This window comes from Gracilinanus agilis, chromosome 2, assembly GCF_016433145.1.
Source record: "Gracilinanus agilis isolate LMUSP501 chromosome 2, AgileGrace, whole genome shotgun sequence".
Taxonomy (NCBI): domain Eukaryota; kingdom Metazoa; phylum Chordata; class Mammalia; order Didelphimorphia; family Didelphidae; genus Gracilinanus; species Gracilinanus agilis.
The window spans coordinates 480,228,187-480,246,441 of record NC_058131.1 but is presented as its reverse complement, the minus strand read 5'-3'; the positions used below and the strand labels follow the sequence as shown (position 1 = coordinate 480,246,441).

General features: G+C 39.8%; 1 protein-coding gene across 1 annotated transcript in view; it reads left to right on the top strand.

Annotated features, from left to right (window-relative positions):
• Positions 1–1,304: 1,304 nt before the first annotated feature.
• Positions 1,305–18,255, top strand: part of ABCD4 (ATP binding cassette subfamily D member 4) — a 36,139-nt gene continuing 19,188 nt past the window's right edge. The window contains exons 1-6 of the mRNA XM_044662074.1: positions 1,305–1,351; positions 10,503–10,621; positions 12,223–12,350; positions 14,935–15,074; positions 15,786–15,902; positions 17,319–17,444. Coding sequence (XP_044518009.1) covers positions 1,305–1,351; positions 10,503–10,621; positions 12,223–12,350; positions 14,935–15,074; positions 15,786–15,902; positions 17,319–17,444 — 677 coding nt within the window. The remainder of the gene's footprint in view (positions 1,352–10,502; positions 10,622–12,222; positions 12,351–14,934; positions 15,075–15,785; positions 15,903–17,318; positions 17,445–18,255) is intronic.

Below are 18,255 nucleotides of genomic sequence, written 5' to 3'. Positions count from 1 at the left end.
ATATACATATGAGACTAGTTAGTGTGGAAGTCAAGGGTGTCACAGAAAAGAACTAGAGGACAATGCATTTCCAGGACCAATGGTAGTGTTGATTTGATTTCTGTGCTCAGAGGAAGAAGCCTCTTGGGGGAGGAGGTACCTTTGCAATAGGGTAAATGACAAAATGGTGGGAATGTTAGACTGTGAAACATGGTTTGATGGGACTGGTTATAGTAGATTATCTCATCTCACATACAAACTCAGTCACTCATTCATCAAGTTATTACAGAGCAGGAGTTCCAAAGTTGGGTAGATATCTCCTTCAGGGTCTGAAAGAAATGTTAGGAGGAGAGGAGAGAAAAGGAGAGAACAGTTAAAGATAGATGCGACCAGCCTTCAGGAGTGGGCAAGGGGGCAAGGAGAACTAGTAAAGAACTTAGAGAATGCTAAATTTAAAGATGTAGAAGAATTGGAGGGGGATTAGAATTGAGGCCCCAGAAGGAGGACAATGATCTCATCTCACCGATAATCTATCTAGGCATACTTGCTGGGCCATGAAGGTAGTGGAAGCTGGCACAGTGGAGCACTTAGAGCTTGCTTAGATATCAAATATTCTTGCATCATCCACTGCATCCTGAGCCATTACCAGTTGACTTGATTTTTGTCTTGTCACTAGATTCTAATGCTCTACAAGAGAGACTGAAGTTGATGACTTGTCTTCTTTTCTTCCCCAGAATGATCAATGTGGATCTGTTTTGCATGACTTCCCTTGTATAATGGACGTCTTATTACTTGCCTTCTTAATGGGTTGGGGAAGATCTGGAGGGATGAGGAGACTTTTGAAATTCAACATTTTAAAAATTAACTTAAAAATTTTCCAATATTAAAAATAAAAATAATCTCATTATATTTTGTCTGTGTTTTTTATGTTTCTCATCTCTCATACAAACACATACACACACACACACACACACACACATTCATTCTCATTCTCTCTCTCTCTCTCTCTCTCTCTCTCTCTCTCTCTCTCTCTCTTCCACTTTTTTTCACACAGTCCAGAATGTAGTTCCCCAGGGCGGGATCTCGCTGTTCCAGGGACCTTCCTCTCTATCATTCAGCGCCTTCTCTATGGTCGTGCCTCAGGCCCCGCCTCCCACCTAACCCCGCCCGTGCTACACACAAGCCCCGCCCCTTCCTTGCTCCCTCTCTCTTCTCTCCTCCCCTTCCCCACTCTGGCCGAAGCCGCCTGCGCGCGCGCGCCCCACGGAGGCCGGGACACTGCCCTGGGAGAAACCGGGCACGCGCTCCGCTCCAACACTGGCTTCATGACGCCCCCGCGGGCAGCAAGGGGGAACCCCGAAGCAGCCCGGAGGTGAGCTATACCTCCACCTTGGTTCCCCCGGGAGTGCGGGGCACGGAGGAGAGGTAGTTTGGGCGTGCAGGGTCTGGGCAGCTTGGGACGCTGCGGGGTTAGGAGTAGGGAGGAGTCTGTTGATTTGGGGAGAGATGGAAGCTGTAGAAAAAATTCCTACAGTCCGAGAGCTGAAGAAACCTCAGGGAGGGTCGGAGCCCCTTCATTTTACAGATGAACAAACTGAGTCTCAGGGAGCTGGGTAACTTGATCAAGGTCATGCATAGTAACAATAGCTAGCTTTGCGGTCGCTCTTTAAAGTTCATCCTGTGCTATACAATAGTTATCTCATTTGATCCTCCCGACTACCCTGGCCGGGAGGTGCTATTATTGTCCACATTTTATGGATGGGGAAGCTGATGCATAGTGGGATTAGGTGACTTGGCCAGGGTCACAGCTAGGAACTGTCCGAGGTAGGATTCGAGCTCAGTAACCCCTGACCCTAAGTCCAGCACTGCCCACTCCGCTGTCCAGTTATCAATAGTTACATGGCAGAGCCATCACTTGAACCCAAGTCCAGGCAGTATTCTTGCCAGCGTTCCTAGACTTCCAGTAAAACATCGCCTGTGTTCAAGATTAATTGAGTATTGCTTAGAAACACTTTCAACCCTTGGTAAAACCTCTTAATTACTTTAATGATCTTATTAAAAGTTTCAAAAATCCTTAAGTACCCCAGGGTCATCCATCATTCTGAAGAATTTTGATCATTTTAAGGTCCTATAGATAAAGAAGTAAAAAGGAGATTGGGCAGAGTCTCTCTTGACTCTGAGTTATTCCTTAAATTATTATCATTTAAAAATAAATTCCCTGATATGAGACTGCTATCTTGTGACTGATGTAATAGCTGAGAAAAGGGGGAAAAATTGGGGTTACTTGGAGAAAAATATTAGATATTTCTTGAATACTACTTGGGCTGGCTATCCCAAATCCATCCACAACATTTTTAAAGTGCCTACTATGTACCAGTTACTGTTGGGGCCCAGGGGAAATAAATCAAGTCAGTTCTTTTCCTCAAGGAACTAAATTTTGTATAAAGCATATTTAAGGGAAGAGTGGTCAGGGAAAGGAGTTTTGATCTAGATTGGGGGTTCTCAACAGTTTTTTGTGTCCTAGCACCCCTTGGGCTTTTGGGGAAGCCTATTAGGGCCCCTTCTCAGAATAATGTTTGTTTTATTTAACACAAATAAAAATGCACAAAGCATTTTTTACTTCGTTCTTCCATCTAGCATTTGGACTGGTGATCTTGATGGCTAGCTGAGTTGCTCTCTGAACAATTATTTTATGGTTTATGAACACAAATTAAAATGTCAGAATAATGTTTCTAAAGGCATAAATTAAAATGACAAAAGTAAAAAGGATCACAAAGGAAACTAATTATGTTTAGACACATTTATCAAAATATTTTTAAAAAATTCTTGAATGGGGTCAGTCAGTGCCAGGCCTAGAGTTGGAAGGTCTGGGATTCAAATCTGGCCTCTTCCTAGCTCTACACTTCCTAGTTGTGTAACCCTGGGCAAGTCACTTAACACTGTTTGCCTATCCTTTGCCCCTCTTCTGTCTTAGAATTGATACTTTTACAGAAGGTAAGGATTTTTAAAAAAGGAAAAAATCCTCAGATCCAGGTTAAGGACCTCTGTTCTAGGCAGTCACTACTTATATCTTAGATCAGATTCTAGTTTGATCTAGGAGCTGTAATGGAGCTTTAGGGTGGTAAATTGTCTAACCCTTTCCAATTTTCAGTGGTAGTGTTGACTTGGTTATTGTTCCCCACGATAGTGAAAAAAGTGGAAAGAAAGAATCTGGGGAAGGCTAGGGCAAAGCAGATGTTGAATTACCCCTGGAATCCTGATAGATAAGGTATATCAAGTCCTGCCATCAATGTAGTTTTTTGAGAAATGTGTAGACGTTAAAAAGATCTTAGGATAAGAAATGTTACAAGGTAATGAAGGATTACTTACTAGCTGTGCGATCCTGGGCAAGTTACTTAACCTTGTTTGCCTCAGTTTCCTCAACTGGAAAAAGAGCTGGAGAAGGAAATGGCAAACCACTCTGGGATCTATGCCAAGAAAACTCCAAATGGGGTTATGTAGAATTGCACATGACTGAGTAACATCGAATGATTAGAGGCAGCCTGGTATATAGTGAAAAGAACATTATTGGAGCCTTAGATGCATTACTTACTTCACCTGTGATTATTATAATATATACCAGAGGTGTAAAATATTATGAGTTTAGGGGGCAGCTGGGTAGCTCAGTGGATTGAGAGCCAGGCCTAGAGATGGGAGGTCCTAGGTTCAAATCTGACCTCAGACACTTCCCAGCTGTGTGACCCTGGGCAAGTCACTTGACCCCCATTGCCTACCCTTACCACTCTTCCACCAAGGAACTAATACACAGAAGTTAAGGGTTAAAAAAAATATTATGAGTTTAGAGGAATAATCAGTGTTTTACTATATCAAATGCACTGTATATGTGTGCCCCGAGGCAGATTTTTAAATGCTGAAATTCAATTCAGCTCCAATTTTTATGTGCCTTCTGTGTGCCTTCATGCACTTGGTATACAAAGACCAAAATTAAACATTTCCTGTCCTCAGGGAATTTATGTTCTAAGGAAGAAAAAGGAAATAAAACATTTATGTAATGTCTGCTATCTGCCATACCATAAATATTATCTCAATTGATCCTGATCCAACAACCCTTCAAGATACTATTATGGTCTCCATTTTACAGTTGGGAAAACTGAGGCAGATAGAAGTGACTTCTCCAGGGTTACCAAGCTAGTAAGTGTCTGAGGTCAGATTTGAATTCATATCTTGCCAAGTTCCTTCAGCTCCAGCTCTCTTATTTTCTGTTCTGCTCTATACACAAATTCCTTTTTCAGTCCTCAGAATGATATTGTTTAAGTGAACTTATGAGACCATCTATGTGTACTTCCTCCACTGGTACAGATTATATCTCGTCAGCTTTCTTCTGGCCTTGGAATTGGGAAGATCTGTTTTCAAATCATACCTCTGACATCAGCAGTGAACCATGAGCAAAGCAGAGAACGTTTATGACTTTGTCTCTTTCTTTGTAAGATGGGGGATAATAATATCTGTATTATTTAACTCATAGGTCTTGTCTCAAATGAGATAATATATATAAAAATGCTTTACAAATGTTACAAATATAATCAATGCCAGCTGTTATTAATATACAACATATATATTTTTTAGTTGGTATGAGGAACTTGGTGAGGAAACTCCCACTGATCAATGTTTTGATCATTTGTTACTTTATAGTTTTAGCTTCCTGGGGCCCTGAGAAGTTAAACAAATTGCCCTGGGTCACAAGACAAATAAGAGTCAAAGGCATGATCATAAATTTAGAGTTGAAAGGAGCCTTGGCACTCATCTAATCTAACCCAGCTCTCTCTTCCTCTGAGGTCTGCCCTTTATCCCCCATATCTCCCTGCCTCTTTTTATTAATATTAATTAATTAATAGAAATATGTTCTTGCTACCATTCTTGTCAGTATTCTTCCATTATTCCTCCGTAAAAAAATCAAACTTGGATACTCTTGGGTACTCTTGGGTATCAATGCAGCCAGCCCTAACCCCAAATATTTCATATTCTTCACCTCTCCATAGAGCTAAAAAGCATTAAATATATCACAGTGCTTTGCAGTAAGTACTTAATAACAACTCTTCTTTCCTCCCCTCCCTCCCTTTCTCCTTCCCTTCCTTCTTTCCTTCCTTCCTTTCTTCATTCTTGTCGAACTTCAGAAACACAATAGCCTTCCTTGATGTAGATTTGGGCTGAGGCTGATGACCAGTGGTTCACATTTATTCTCCAAGTTGTGGATTACCCAAGTACCTAGCTACTTCTGTCTTTCTTCTGTGTCTTCAGGGCATTTTTACTGCTCAAGTACTGATTCTTGAAAGGCTGAGGGGAAACCAACAATAGAGAAGTAACACTTAGCTGAGGAAGAGTTTTCCTGGAATGATTGATCTAGAACTGGAAGAGACATTTGAGTTCATCTAGTCCAATTCCTTCATTTTATGAGTGAGGAGGCTCAGAAAAGTATTCTAATTTTGCCCAAGGTCATGGAGGTGGTGAATAGCATCTTAATGATTCCAACCCTGTTTCTCTGCCACCAAATTCAACCCACTTTGTACTGTACCAAATTGGAGCCCTTAAACTAGGTTGGCAATTAATGTCTCTAAAAGTCAAAGAAACCCTCTCTCCTCCTGGGCCTGACAACTCCAAATAGGACCTGGAAGGGATCGTCAGATAACCTGGATGGTCACCAAAGAGTTTTAAGAATGATGATTTGTCAAGCCATTCTCAGGAGGAGGCTATACCCAGGACTTGGCAGGTTGAAAGTGTTGACTAAAGTGGATTATTTGAGGATTTCAGTTGTTTCTGCTAATCCTTACTCTCGTTCCCAAATTTAATATAACCAGATATATAAAGATAAGATAATATGTAACTATAACTAAATATGTAATAATATAAATAACATTATGTTTTATATATATATATACACAGACATAACATAATATAAACTATAGGATGGTAGGAATGGACCAAAGCCAATTAGGTACTTAGCAAAGCAGAGACCATCTGCCTGCTCACTCTATGTCTGCTCCTTACTTCCAAAGCCAGTTAATGAAGAAGGATTTGGGCCATAAAATGGCAGAACACATGATAATAATAGCTAGCATTTATATAGTGCCTACTAAGTGCCAGGCACTGTGCTAAGTGCTTTGCAGATATCCTGCATGATCCTCTCAACAACCCTGGGAGTTGGTGCCATTATTATCCCTATTTTATAGACGAGAAAACGGAGGCAAATAGGACTTTTTAAGTGACTTGCCCATAGACACTCAGCTAGTAAATTGTCTGAGGACAGATTTGAACCCAAGTCTTCATGGCTCTAGGCCCAGTTCTATCTACTGTGCCACTAGCTGCATTGTACCCTAATACTTCAAAGTAACTGCTTTTGAGATTTGTAGGGAAAAGCACAGCACCTACTCTTGTGGAAGGAAAAAATGTTTAAAAGAAAAATATATGACCTTCTTCCCCTTCCCCCCCGTTATATGTGTATAAAAATGTCCATGTTTGTTAATGTTAAAAAAAAAAAAAGAATAAAATGTAGGGAGGGAAAAAGACAGAGGGGAGGGGCCAGCAACAGACTTTGGTCCTGACAGATCCTGATGCTGAATCAGCAGAGACTTGTTACCAGCTCTGATGCTGACTCAGCAGAGAATTCACCCCAGAACTAGACTTACTTTCGTATTGGATTGATTACGTTTGGTAGCAAACTTCTAGTTAGGAAACTTTCTCAACCAATGCAGATTGGCAGCTGCTCTCTAAGAGTCTTAGAGAAATGCCTGGATTGGGACAGCCAGGTGGCTCAGTGGATAGAGAGCCAGGCCTGGAGATGGGAGGTCCTGGTTTCAAATGTACCTCAGACACTTCCTAGCTGTGTGATCCTGGGGAAGTCACTCAACCCTGATTGCCCCTCTTCTGTCTTAAAATTTATATTAAGACAGAAAGTAATGGTAGAGAGAGAGGAAAGGAGAAGAGAGGAAAGATGCCTGGATCATTAAGAAATATAAGTGATTTTCCTCTGGTCATTCAGCCAGTCCTTGTGTAGAATATAAAGTAGATAGAAAGACAGGATTAGAGTGGGGGGAATGAGGAGTGTTTCGGGGTTAAGGAGATTAGAAAACTGTAGTTTTCTAAAGGACTCTGGGAGATTGAAGGGGCTCTTTTAGGGTTTTGGCATTGGTTTTAAACCTGGATTTTTTTCAGATCTCTCTTCCTAGATTCTTTAGCTTTCTTCCTCTTTTTTTTAAAAATTTAAATATTTTATTTTTTAAGAAAAATTTTCCATGGTTACAGGTTTTTACGTTCCCTCTTCACACACCCCCCATAGCTTACTCAAATTTCCAATGGTTTTAACATGTGTCATCAATCAAGACTTATTTCCATATTATTGATAGTTACATTGGTAATTTCGAGTCTACCTCCCCAATCATGTCTGCATCAACCTGTGTGTTCAAGCAGTTGTTTTTCTTCTGTGGCTTTCTTCCTCTTAAACAAATTATTCTGGCTTTTTTGCCTTTTTTGATTTGTGATCCAGGACAAAAAAAGTGGACCCATGGAAGATAGCCAGGGTCCAGATGACCAATTTCCATTGCTTTCATCAGTCCTAAGATCAAAGGCTATCCTATCCTGGAGGTCACTAGGCAGGGGAAAGAGATTCTCTTTTCTGGATTCTAAAGGAGGTGGTGCAGGAATATGTGAAATGAGACAAAGGAAGAAACACAACTTTAGTCACAGGTTGGGTCCAGGGAGAGCTTATTTCCTGTCGTTACTCCCCTCGCTACTGAACACTGAGGTTCACGGGATTCTAGGTCACAAAATTACAGATTTTGGAGCTTAAAGGTGCCTCAGAGGACATCGTTATAATAAAGTGAAAAGGAACCGAGATCATGACACATGAATAATGTAATATTGCTATGCTGTAAAAAATGATGTGCCTGATAAATTCAGAGAAGCTATACTGATCCTTATGAACTGATGCAGTGAGGTAAGCAGAGCCAAGAAAATAAGATACATAGTTATTACAACAATATAAATGGAAATGGAAAGTAACTTATTCACCACAAAACCAAAGGTGAAAGTAACAAAATTATAAAGCTCAGGGGGAAGAGGGCAGTTAGGTGGCTCAGTGAATAGACAGTCAGGAGGTCCTGGGTTCAAATGTGAGCCTCAGTAGCTGCAAGTCACTTAACCCCAATTGCCTAGCCCTTACTGCTCTTCTACCATGGAACAAATACTGTATTCTAAGACAGAGAGGGTTTAAAAAAATTATTTAAAAAATCAAGCCAGGGGGCAGCCCGGTAGCTCAGTGGATAGAGAGTCAGGCCTAGAGATGGGAGGTCCTAGGTTCAAATCCGGTTTCAGACACGTCCCAGCTGTGTGACCCTGGGCAAGTCACTTGACCCCCATTGCCCACCCTTACCACTCTTCCACCTAGGAGCCAATACACAGAAGTTAAGGGTTTAAAAATGTAAAAAAAAAAAAAAATCAAGCCAGATTCTAACAGAGATATGAGAGGACACCTTGACCTTTATGGAAGTGAAAGGCCCACTAGTGTTACACTTTGTACATGTTTTTGACTTTTTATATATTTTGATAAGTTATAGTGGGTTTGTTTTGTTTTTCTAAAAAATTTTTTGTTCAGCTGTGTCCAACTTTTTGTTTTCATATTTGGAGTCTTCTTGGCAAAGATACCAGAGTGATTTTCCATTTTCTTCTCCAGCTCATTTCACACATGAGGAAACTGAGAAAAACATGATCAAATGACTTTTCAGGATCACACAGTAAATGTCTCAGGTCAGATTTGAACTTAGAAAGATGAGGCTTTCTGACTCCAGACTCAGTACTCTGACTATTATACCATATAATATAATATGCATTATATTATATAGGGATGGCTCTCTGAGAGAAAGAGGAGGAAGGAGAGGGATATTTAGGAGAATTATGGTGGTATAAGAAACTATTATATATATATATAATGTATACATATACTATATAACACACATTTGTATATTATATAAAATATGTATGTGTTAAGTATAGTATTTATTATTAAGATTTGTAAGATGCGTTAAGTATAGTATTTATTATTATTAAGATTTGTAAAATACCTTATAGACTTGGTCTCATTTGATTCTCCCTAAAACACTGAAAGATAGATGCTGCTATTATCCTCATTTAACAGATGAGGAAAGTGGGGCAGACAAAGGTTAAAAGAATAAATAAATTAAATTATTTAAGAAAAAATGAAAAGGAACTAAACAGAAAAAAGATAGGGTTTTTTAAATTGACTTTGAAGGCAGCAATGAGAAGCTCTGCATAATAGGTGAAGAATCAGCTCCAGACCCAGGAAAACCTGAGTTTAGGTCCTGTCTCAGACTCATACAAGTTGGGTGACTCTGGGGGAAATCACTTAATCTCTCAGTAATCCAGTCATCTCACAGCCCCTTCAAGCGTAAAGCAGGTGCCAGTTTGTCTTGGTAGAGAGCACAGGTCTTGTCCAAAAAAACCTTTTTTTCACTTGAAAATTGGTAGAGGAGAATCTGTAGGTGCAGGCTTTTGTGTGGTTCTTTCTTTGTTGTGGGGGAGAGTCCTGGAGAAGGGCTTTGGGAGAACCCTTGCAGGTGCTGCTGGTCTAAGTTTTCACAGGAAGAAAGATAGGTAGATGATCCTGTGGACAGAGCTCGGGGTCTGGAGTCAGGATAGACTGAAGATCAAATCCAGCCTCAGACACTTACTGACTGTGTATACCTGGCCAAGTTACCTAACCTTTGCCTGCCTCAGTTTGTTCCTTTGCAAAATGGAGATAATAACAGCACCTACCTCATAGGGTTGCTAAAAGAATCAAATGATAGAATAATTCTAAAGTATTTAGCACAGTATTAGGGGCTATATAAATAGTTATTCCTAACCCTTCTTCCTTCCCTCTTTCATTCCAGCCTGATCAACATCAGTAATTGCCTGCATGGGGCCCCAAACACCACAATCCATTTATTTAATTATTTATTTTGGGGGAAAATTTCTTTTTCTTTTTTAATATTTTCCCCTAGTTACATATTTCATGTTCTTTCCCTCTCCCCCAAACCCCCCTAACTCCCCTTGGCCAATGCACAATTCCACTGGGTTTTACATGTATCATTGATCAAGACCTAATTCCATATTATTGATAGTTGGACTAGAGTTATCGTTTACTGTCTACATCCCTAATAGCCAGATGATCCTGTGGACAGAGCTTGGGGTCTGGAGTCAGCCCATGTGTTCAAGCAGTTGTTTTTCTAATGTGTTTCTCCTCCCACAGTTCTTCCTCTGAATGTGGCTACTTTTCTTTCTCATAAGTCCCTCCACCTTGCTCTGGATCCCTGCATTGCTGCTAGTAGAGAAGTCTGCCGAACACCACAATTTAGACAGACCTTGTCTGATTTCTCCTTTGGAGATTTTCCCAATCTAACCTTGTGAGACAATTTCCTTTGAGGGGACAGACTAGCTTGTTAACCTTTGTCCTGTGTCTTCCTTCTCTTCAGGCCCCGGCTGGACCTGCAGTTTCTCCGACGCTTCCTAAAGATACAATCCATCTTGTTTCCCTATTGTTCATCGCAGAATGTGTTGATGTTCCTGACCCTTCTTTGTGTCACCCTGCTGGGTAAGCAAGTGCATATAGAGGACAGCACTTCCCTGGGCCCCTGTGTCCCTATAAACTTCCTTCTTTCTTCTCTTGTTCTACTAACTATAGGAACTCATTACATATAATACACAAACATGTATTTTATATTGCATGATATATAGCTATTTAATGTATAGTTATATATAATATAACATGGAAATTTAATATACAATTGTAGTATATGTTATAATTATATAAAGCAGTTATATAATATATTATTATATATAATGCAGACATATATTTAAATATGTAATGTAGTTATATATTTTATATATCAATATATAATAAATATGTATTTATATATTAAGTATAGTATTTATAATGCTTTAAAGTTTGTAAAACACTTTATAAACTTTATCTCATCTGATCCTCATAAAAACCTTTAAAGATTAGTGCTATTATTACCCTCATTTTACAGATGAAAAAACTAGGACAGCTAGAGGTTAAGGGACTTGTCCAGGGTCATACAGCTAGGAAATGCCTGAGACCATATTTAAACTCAGTTCTTTCTGACTTCAGGTCTAGCACTCTCTCCATTATGTCATCTAGCTGCCTCCATATAGGATATCCCAAAAAAATCTTTTGGGACTAAGACTTTTGGGACACACCTTGGCATTTAAAGTGCTTTACAGCCTGGCCCCTTTCTTTTTTTCCTAATCTTTTAACCTATTACTTTTCATGAAGTCTGTGGTCTACCTCTATGGGGCCACTTGATGTTCTTCACACAAAACTCCCTCTCATCTCCTCTGTCCTTACCCCATCCCCAACACCATATCTGGAATGTTTTCTTTTTTCATATTGAACTCTTAGAATCCCTGGCTTCCTAAATTAAGACTCAGCTAAGGGGCAGAGAATCAGACCTAGACTCAGGAGGACTTGGGTTCAAATTTGGCCTCAGATACTTCCTAGCTGTGTGACCCTAGGCAAGTCATTTAACCCCAGTTGCCTAGCCCTTACCACTCTTATGCCTTGGAACCAATATTTAGTATTGATTCTAAGGCAGAAGGTAAAAAAGTATTTTTAAAAAAGACTCCATTAAAGGGATATCTCCTCAGAAGGTCTTTCTTGGTTCCTGAAATGGATAGTGCCTCTCCTCTAAAGCAAGAGTTTTTAACCTGGAGTCCATGGACCCATGAGGAATCTATGGATATCATGAATTTGGATGGGGAGAAAAATGTACATCTTTGATTTTCACTCACCTCTCACTGAAATTTAGCATTTCTTTCCAATTTGAATTTTTAGAAAATTATTCTGAGATGGAGCTTCATAAGCTTCTTCAGCAGACTGCCTAAGTGTACACGAAACACAAAAATCTTAAGAATCTTTGCTCGAAGAATATTTTTCATCTACTCTATCTTGTGTGCTTTGATTTATGTATGTTGACTCTTCCCCTAAAATGTATGCTCCTTGAGGGCAGAGTTTGGGTTTGCTCTTTCTTTGTGTTCCTAGAACTTAGTGCCTAATAAATACTTTTTGATTGATTTGTTTGGTTAATGGGGAGTTGAAGAAGCCAAAGACTCAGATGGAATCCTTACTTGCCAGTTCTGTTATTTGTACTTCCCATTTGTTTTCTCCTACAGAGCAACTGGTCATCTACCAGGTGGGACTAATACCCAGTCAATACTATGGTGTCCTAGGAAACAAGGATCTGGATGGATTCAAGTCCTTGACATATCTAGCCCTTGTTCTCATCGTGCTCAATTCTACAGTAAGAAGAGGACCCTTGGTCCTGCTCTTATTCCCTTCATCCCTTCCCATCTTACGCCATTTGTGCTCTTGTGTTTGGAGCTGGGTGCCCTCAGGGGACTACACTGCCTAAGATAGGGGCAAGAACATAGGGTGTGCTTGGGCTCCCTCTCTTTTTTGGGAATGTAGGGTGCTGTTCTCCTAAAAGTTGAAAACTTGTGCCTTGAGCCTGCTTCTTCTTAAAGAATTAAGCTTTCTTATAATTCGTTTCTTATTTAATCCTCTTAACCAGAGCACTAAATGGCCACTAAATGACCACTGATGTGCTTATGACCTTGCTTGTAGCTAGGACATCTAGGTGGTTCAGGGGATAGAGCTCCAGGTCTAAAAAAAAGGGAGACTTGAATTCAAACTCAGCCTCAGGCACTTCCTACCTATCGATCTCTGGGCTAGTCACTGCTATCTGCCTCAGTTTCTTCATCTGTAAAATGAAGATCAGAATAGCAACCACCTCTCAGGGTTGTTGTGAGACTCATATGAAATGATAATTGTAAATCAGTTAGCACATAGTGCCTGGAATACAGTAAGAGCTAAATAAATGTTAATGATGATGATGATGATGATGATGATAGTAATGACTTATTTCAATGTCAGTTAAGAGTAAATCATTAAGTATCATTTTTCTTCCATTTTAGACTGCTCAGAACACTTTAAAGTAACAGTCTCCTTTCCTTCCCCCTCATTATATCCCTGGGGTACAGGGAAGGTCAGAGTTGCTTTTGCCCCGCTGTAAAAACTAAGGTTGAGTGACGTATCCCGTATCCCACAGCAAATCAACCCATTTCTCTGGGACTCCTTTGGTCATTATGAGCCACTGGACAATACAAATTTTATCATGGAATACTTCTATTTTACTGAGGCTTCTGTTTAGGTGAGGAAGGAGGAGGCTGAGGATAAGAAGAAAGAAGAAATAAAAAAGAAATTAACTAAATTTTGATCCTTGTCCTCAATAAATTTGTGGACACACATATATTAAATTTGCTTTTGAACACTTCCAAAGCAACTTTTCCTCCTCTCCCAGTAATTAATGTCATATTTTAAAAAAATCTATTTGAGATTCCATTGATTTAAAGGGACTCCTGTTAAGAAAATCTCCTCTCAGGGCAGCGAGGTAGCAGTGGATAGAGTTTTAGGCCTGACTTTGGGAGAACCTGGGTTCAAATCTGGCCTTAGACACTTCTTAGCTATGTGACCTTGGGTTAAGCCACTTAATCCTGATTGCCTATCCCTTGCCAGTCTTCTCTCTTAGAAGTGACAGCAAGGTAGAAGATAAGAGTCTTAAAAATAAATAAATAAATGAAAGTCTCTCTCCCAACAATATCAGCCCCAGTTGTTCAATTTATGGTCTAAGAGATCATTGCTTGGGAGTACTGAGTGGTTAAATGATTTCTCTGGAGTCAGAATGCCAGTATGTCAGAGGCAAGACTTGTATTCAGGCCTTCCTGACTATGGCTGACTCTCCAGGTATTTATTTTCTATTTGCTTATCTGCATGTACTTGATCTTTACAGTGCTTTCAAGAAAGGGTTTGTTTTCATTTTTATCTTCATAGCCCCAGCCCATAGCATAGTGCTTTAATAAGCCATTTGATATGATATAGGGAGAAAGTTCCAAGTAGGTGCAGAAAAAGGAGTGATCCAACTGGGCTGAGGCTAAAACAAGGGAGGCTTCTGGCTAGAGTTGAAGATTGAGCTGTATCTCTAAGGAAGTGATCTTTTTCACAATATTAACCCAGAAGAAGTTGTATTTGTAAAAGGGCTTAGCACAGTGCCCAAAGGGCTGTAAAACTGCATGCTCTTTGATCCAGTACTACCACTACTAGGTCTGTATCCCAAAGAGATCATAAAAAAGGGAAAAGGACCTACTTGTATAAAAATATTTATAGCTGCTCTTTTTATAGCAGCAAAGAATTGGAAATTAAGGGGATGCTCATCATCTGGAGAATGGCTGAACAAACTTTGGTCCATGTTGGTGTGGAATACTATTGTGCTATAAGAAATGACAAGTGGAATGATTTCAGAAAAACCTAGAAAGACTGATGTGAACTGATGCAAAATGAAGTGAGCAGAATCAGAAGAACATTGTACACAGTGACAATACTGTATGATGAACAAGTGTGAATGACCTAGCTATTCTCAACAATATGGTGATTCAGAATAATTCTGAAGGATTTATGACAAGGAATGCTATCCACTTCCAAAGAAAGAACTATTAAAGTCTGAATGTAGATCAAAGCATTACTATTTTTCACTATTTTATTTGTGTTTTTATTTTTGTGTTTTGGTTTTATATGAGTATTCTTTTACAATAGTGACCGATATGGAAATTTGTTTTACAACCCAGATCAAATTGCTGACCATCTCAGGGAGTGGCAGGGAAAGGGTGAGGGAGACAATTTGGAAAACATATGTTAAAAACTGTTATTACATATAATTGAGAAAATAAAAAATATTTTTAAAAAATGCTTAATACATTACCCAAAAAATAGTAGGTGCTTAATAAATGCTTATTCCCTTCCCTTCTCTTCTTCCCTTCCTCTCTCCATAGCTGAAGAGCTTTGACCAGTTTATCTGTAATTTGTTGTATGTGAACTGGAGGAAGGACCTTACTGAGCACCTTCATTGCCTTTACTTCCGGGGCCGAATCTATTATACCCTCAACGTGATTCGAGATGACATCGATAATCCGTAGGCTTCTCCTTTTATCCTCTTTTATCCATTTATCCTCTGCCTTTCTGGATGTTTGGTTTTCCTTACTAAGATTGGGAGAAAGCCACGTGTCTATGAGAGTCCAATTCCATGGGTGGAATTTTCTTTTGGGGTCTCCTTGCTTGCTGCTTTCTGGCCAGGTACTTTGAGATTCAGGTAGGAATTACCACCTGATGCCAGATGGAACTCCAAGAGAAAGGTTTAGTGGGCAGACTTCTGGTCTCTTTACTTCCCCTTCTCAGTGTTCTTCCCTTTTCTTGCCAGCTCCATGGATCAACCCAAAATATATCACATGACTGTATGTAAACTGATGAGGGATTGAGAAATATGGGATACTTCTTTCTTGGTTCAGATATCCTCACAGCCTCTTGGGTAGTAGTTATTGCTGCTGTCATGTCTTTCTTCTTAAACTTTTTCAGGGATAAACAAAAGCCCCAAAAGAGCAGTAGTCCAAAGATAGGTTTTAAACTAAATGAAAATTTCTCTGAAAATCTTAGGGTGTTGGTAGTGTGCCACCCTCAGTGTGCCTATGTGGCTTCCCCCTGATTTTTAGTTTATTGCCACCAAAGGTTCAGGATGAAGGCATCAGGAAGAGGCTTGAGAAGCTGGTTTTTCTGACCTTCATTTCCTGTGATTTCCCTTCACAAGGTTCCTGTTTCACAATGCTCTCTCTTCTCTCATTGGATGCAGGGACCAGCGCATCAGTCAAGATGTGGAGAGATTCTGTCGGCAGCTCAGCACCATGGCCAGCAAGCTGATCATCTCCCCCTTCACCATCACTTACTACACATATCAGTGCTTTCAAAGGTACCGGCTCTGGTTGGGGAAAGTTGGCCCTAACTTGTCTTTCCCAGATACTCCCTATTCTCCAACTAGTCCTGGAAAAACTCCAAAATGTTCTGTTGCTGAACATTGATGGTTCTGACTTTCTTTTCTTGTCTTTTTTTTTTTTAAACCCTTGCCTTTCATCTTAGAATCAATTCTGTGTATTGGTTCTAAGGCAGAAGAGTGGTAAAGGCTAGGGGGTTAAGTGACTTGCCCAGGGTCACACAACTAAGAAGTATGTCTGAGGTCAGATTTGAACCTAGGATCTTCCATCTCGGCTTGATTCACAATCCACAGAGCTACCTAGTTGCTCCAGGATTCCAACTTTCAATGTTTTGTTGGGTTTTTTTTGCCAAGTTACAGAATGCTTCCTTTTTGTGTACTTTAAGACCACCCATTCTGAAGTGTTTCTTGGCTTTCCTTTTTTTAGGATTCCAGGTCTCCTTTTTGCCAGAAATTTTAAATATGTTCATTTTAAGGTTCCAGATACCATAACCCAAGAATTCCCACAGCTCTTGAAAACTAACCGTGATTCTCTTTTCTGGTGCTGGGAAAAAGGAAAAAGTCTCCTTATTTGGGACCTGGCAAGCCTGACTCAAGGCAGCAATATGGTGGAACGACTCTGATTTGCCTATGGGTCTGGGTTACAGAAACAGGGAACTGACAAGCCCAGGAGAGAATGGATAATCCATGTCTTTTAATTTTCCTTTGAATAAGAAATATTCTACTTGAGAAAAATTATTATTGCTATCCTTTGGTTTTTACATCACCTTTCTTTTCAAATATATTCCTCCTTTTTAAACCCCAGCAAGCCATTTTATATTTTAAAAAAATTTTAATAGAGTAAAAATCAAAACAGTTCAGCAAAACCAACCTACCTACATGTCAATAATAGTTTACTGGTAGTTTATTTATTTTATTTTTTTAAACCCTTACCTTTTGCCTTAGAATCAATACTAGCATTGGTTCCAAGGCAGAATTGTGGTAAGGGCTAGGCAATGGGAGTTCAGTGACTTGCCCAGGGTCACATAGCAAAGAAGTGTCTGAGCTCAAATTTGAACCCAAGACCTCCTGTCTCTGGGCCTGGCTCTCAATCCCATGAGCTACGTAGCTGCCCTTAGTTTGTGATGCAATATTCCTATCCATAGTCATTCACCTCTGCAAAGAAGGAAAAGGAAGGTTTTCTTAAGTTTTCTCCAGGGCCAAGTTTCTTGACCAACACAACTTTAAAAAATAATTTTTCCCCAATTACATGTAAAAACAATTTTTTATTTTTCTTAAAAATTTTTTTAAACATTCATTTAAAAATTATTGAATTCCAAATTCTCTTTCTCCTTGCTACCCTCCTTCCCTCAGACCAACATCTCTTTTGACATTTTTAACTTTTTGCTTTTTCAGCACAGGCTGGCTTGGGCCAGTGAGCATCTTTGGCTACTTTGTCCTGGGGACTGTGGTGAACAAAGTCCTGATGGGCCCCATTGTTTCAAAGCTGGTACAGCAGGAGAAACTGGAAGGAGATTTCAGGTAGATGTTCTTTGCTATCTTTCCTCTCTTTTGCCATCAGAAAAGGCCCCACATCTCACCCAATCCGGTTCAGTGATATCTTTTTACCCACCTATTCCTGTTTGCCTTTTAACGCTGGTCTTACAGACTCTGCCCCCTCTTTCTCCTTTCGAATGTACTCTGGGGGAGCACATCACTGGTGGAGAAAACAGTTCAGAAAAACTAACCAACAAAATTTAGAAGTCTGACATTTTCTGTAGCAGATAGGATGGCACAATGGATGATGCACTGGACTAGAAACAGGAAGACCTGAGTTCTGGTCCAGCTCTAGACTTTTAGTAGTGGTTTGACCCTGATCAAGAAACTTAATCTCTTGTCTGCCCTGTTTCCTGCCCTATAAAATAAGGATAATAATAATAACATCTACCTTTCAGGCTTGTTTTGAGAATAGAAGAAGATAATATTTATAAAGTGCTTTGTAAATGTTAAAGCACTATATAAATACTAGATGTTATTCCTTACCCATGTTCAAACTCTTACAAAGAAGAGAAGGTGGCTCCTTCTCATAGGTATGGAGGGTGGGAGGTGGCTATTGTAATTGTGCCTTGTTTAGCTTTAATTGTTATTCTCTTCTCCTCTCTCCTTTTCCTTCTATCCTTCTTCCTCCTCTTTCTTTTCCTCCTCTTCCTCCTCTTTCTTTACCTCCTTCTCATGTTTCTTTTCCTCCTCCTCCTTCTTTTTCTTTTCTTCTTCCTCCTTTCCTTTTCTTCCTTCTCATCCTCCTCTTCCTTCTCCTTTTCCTTCTTTTCTTCTTCCTCTTTCCCTCTTCCTC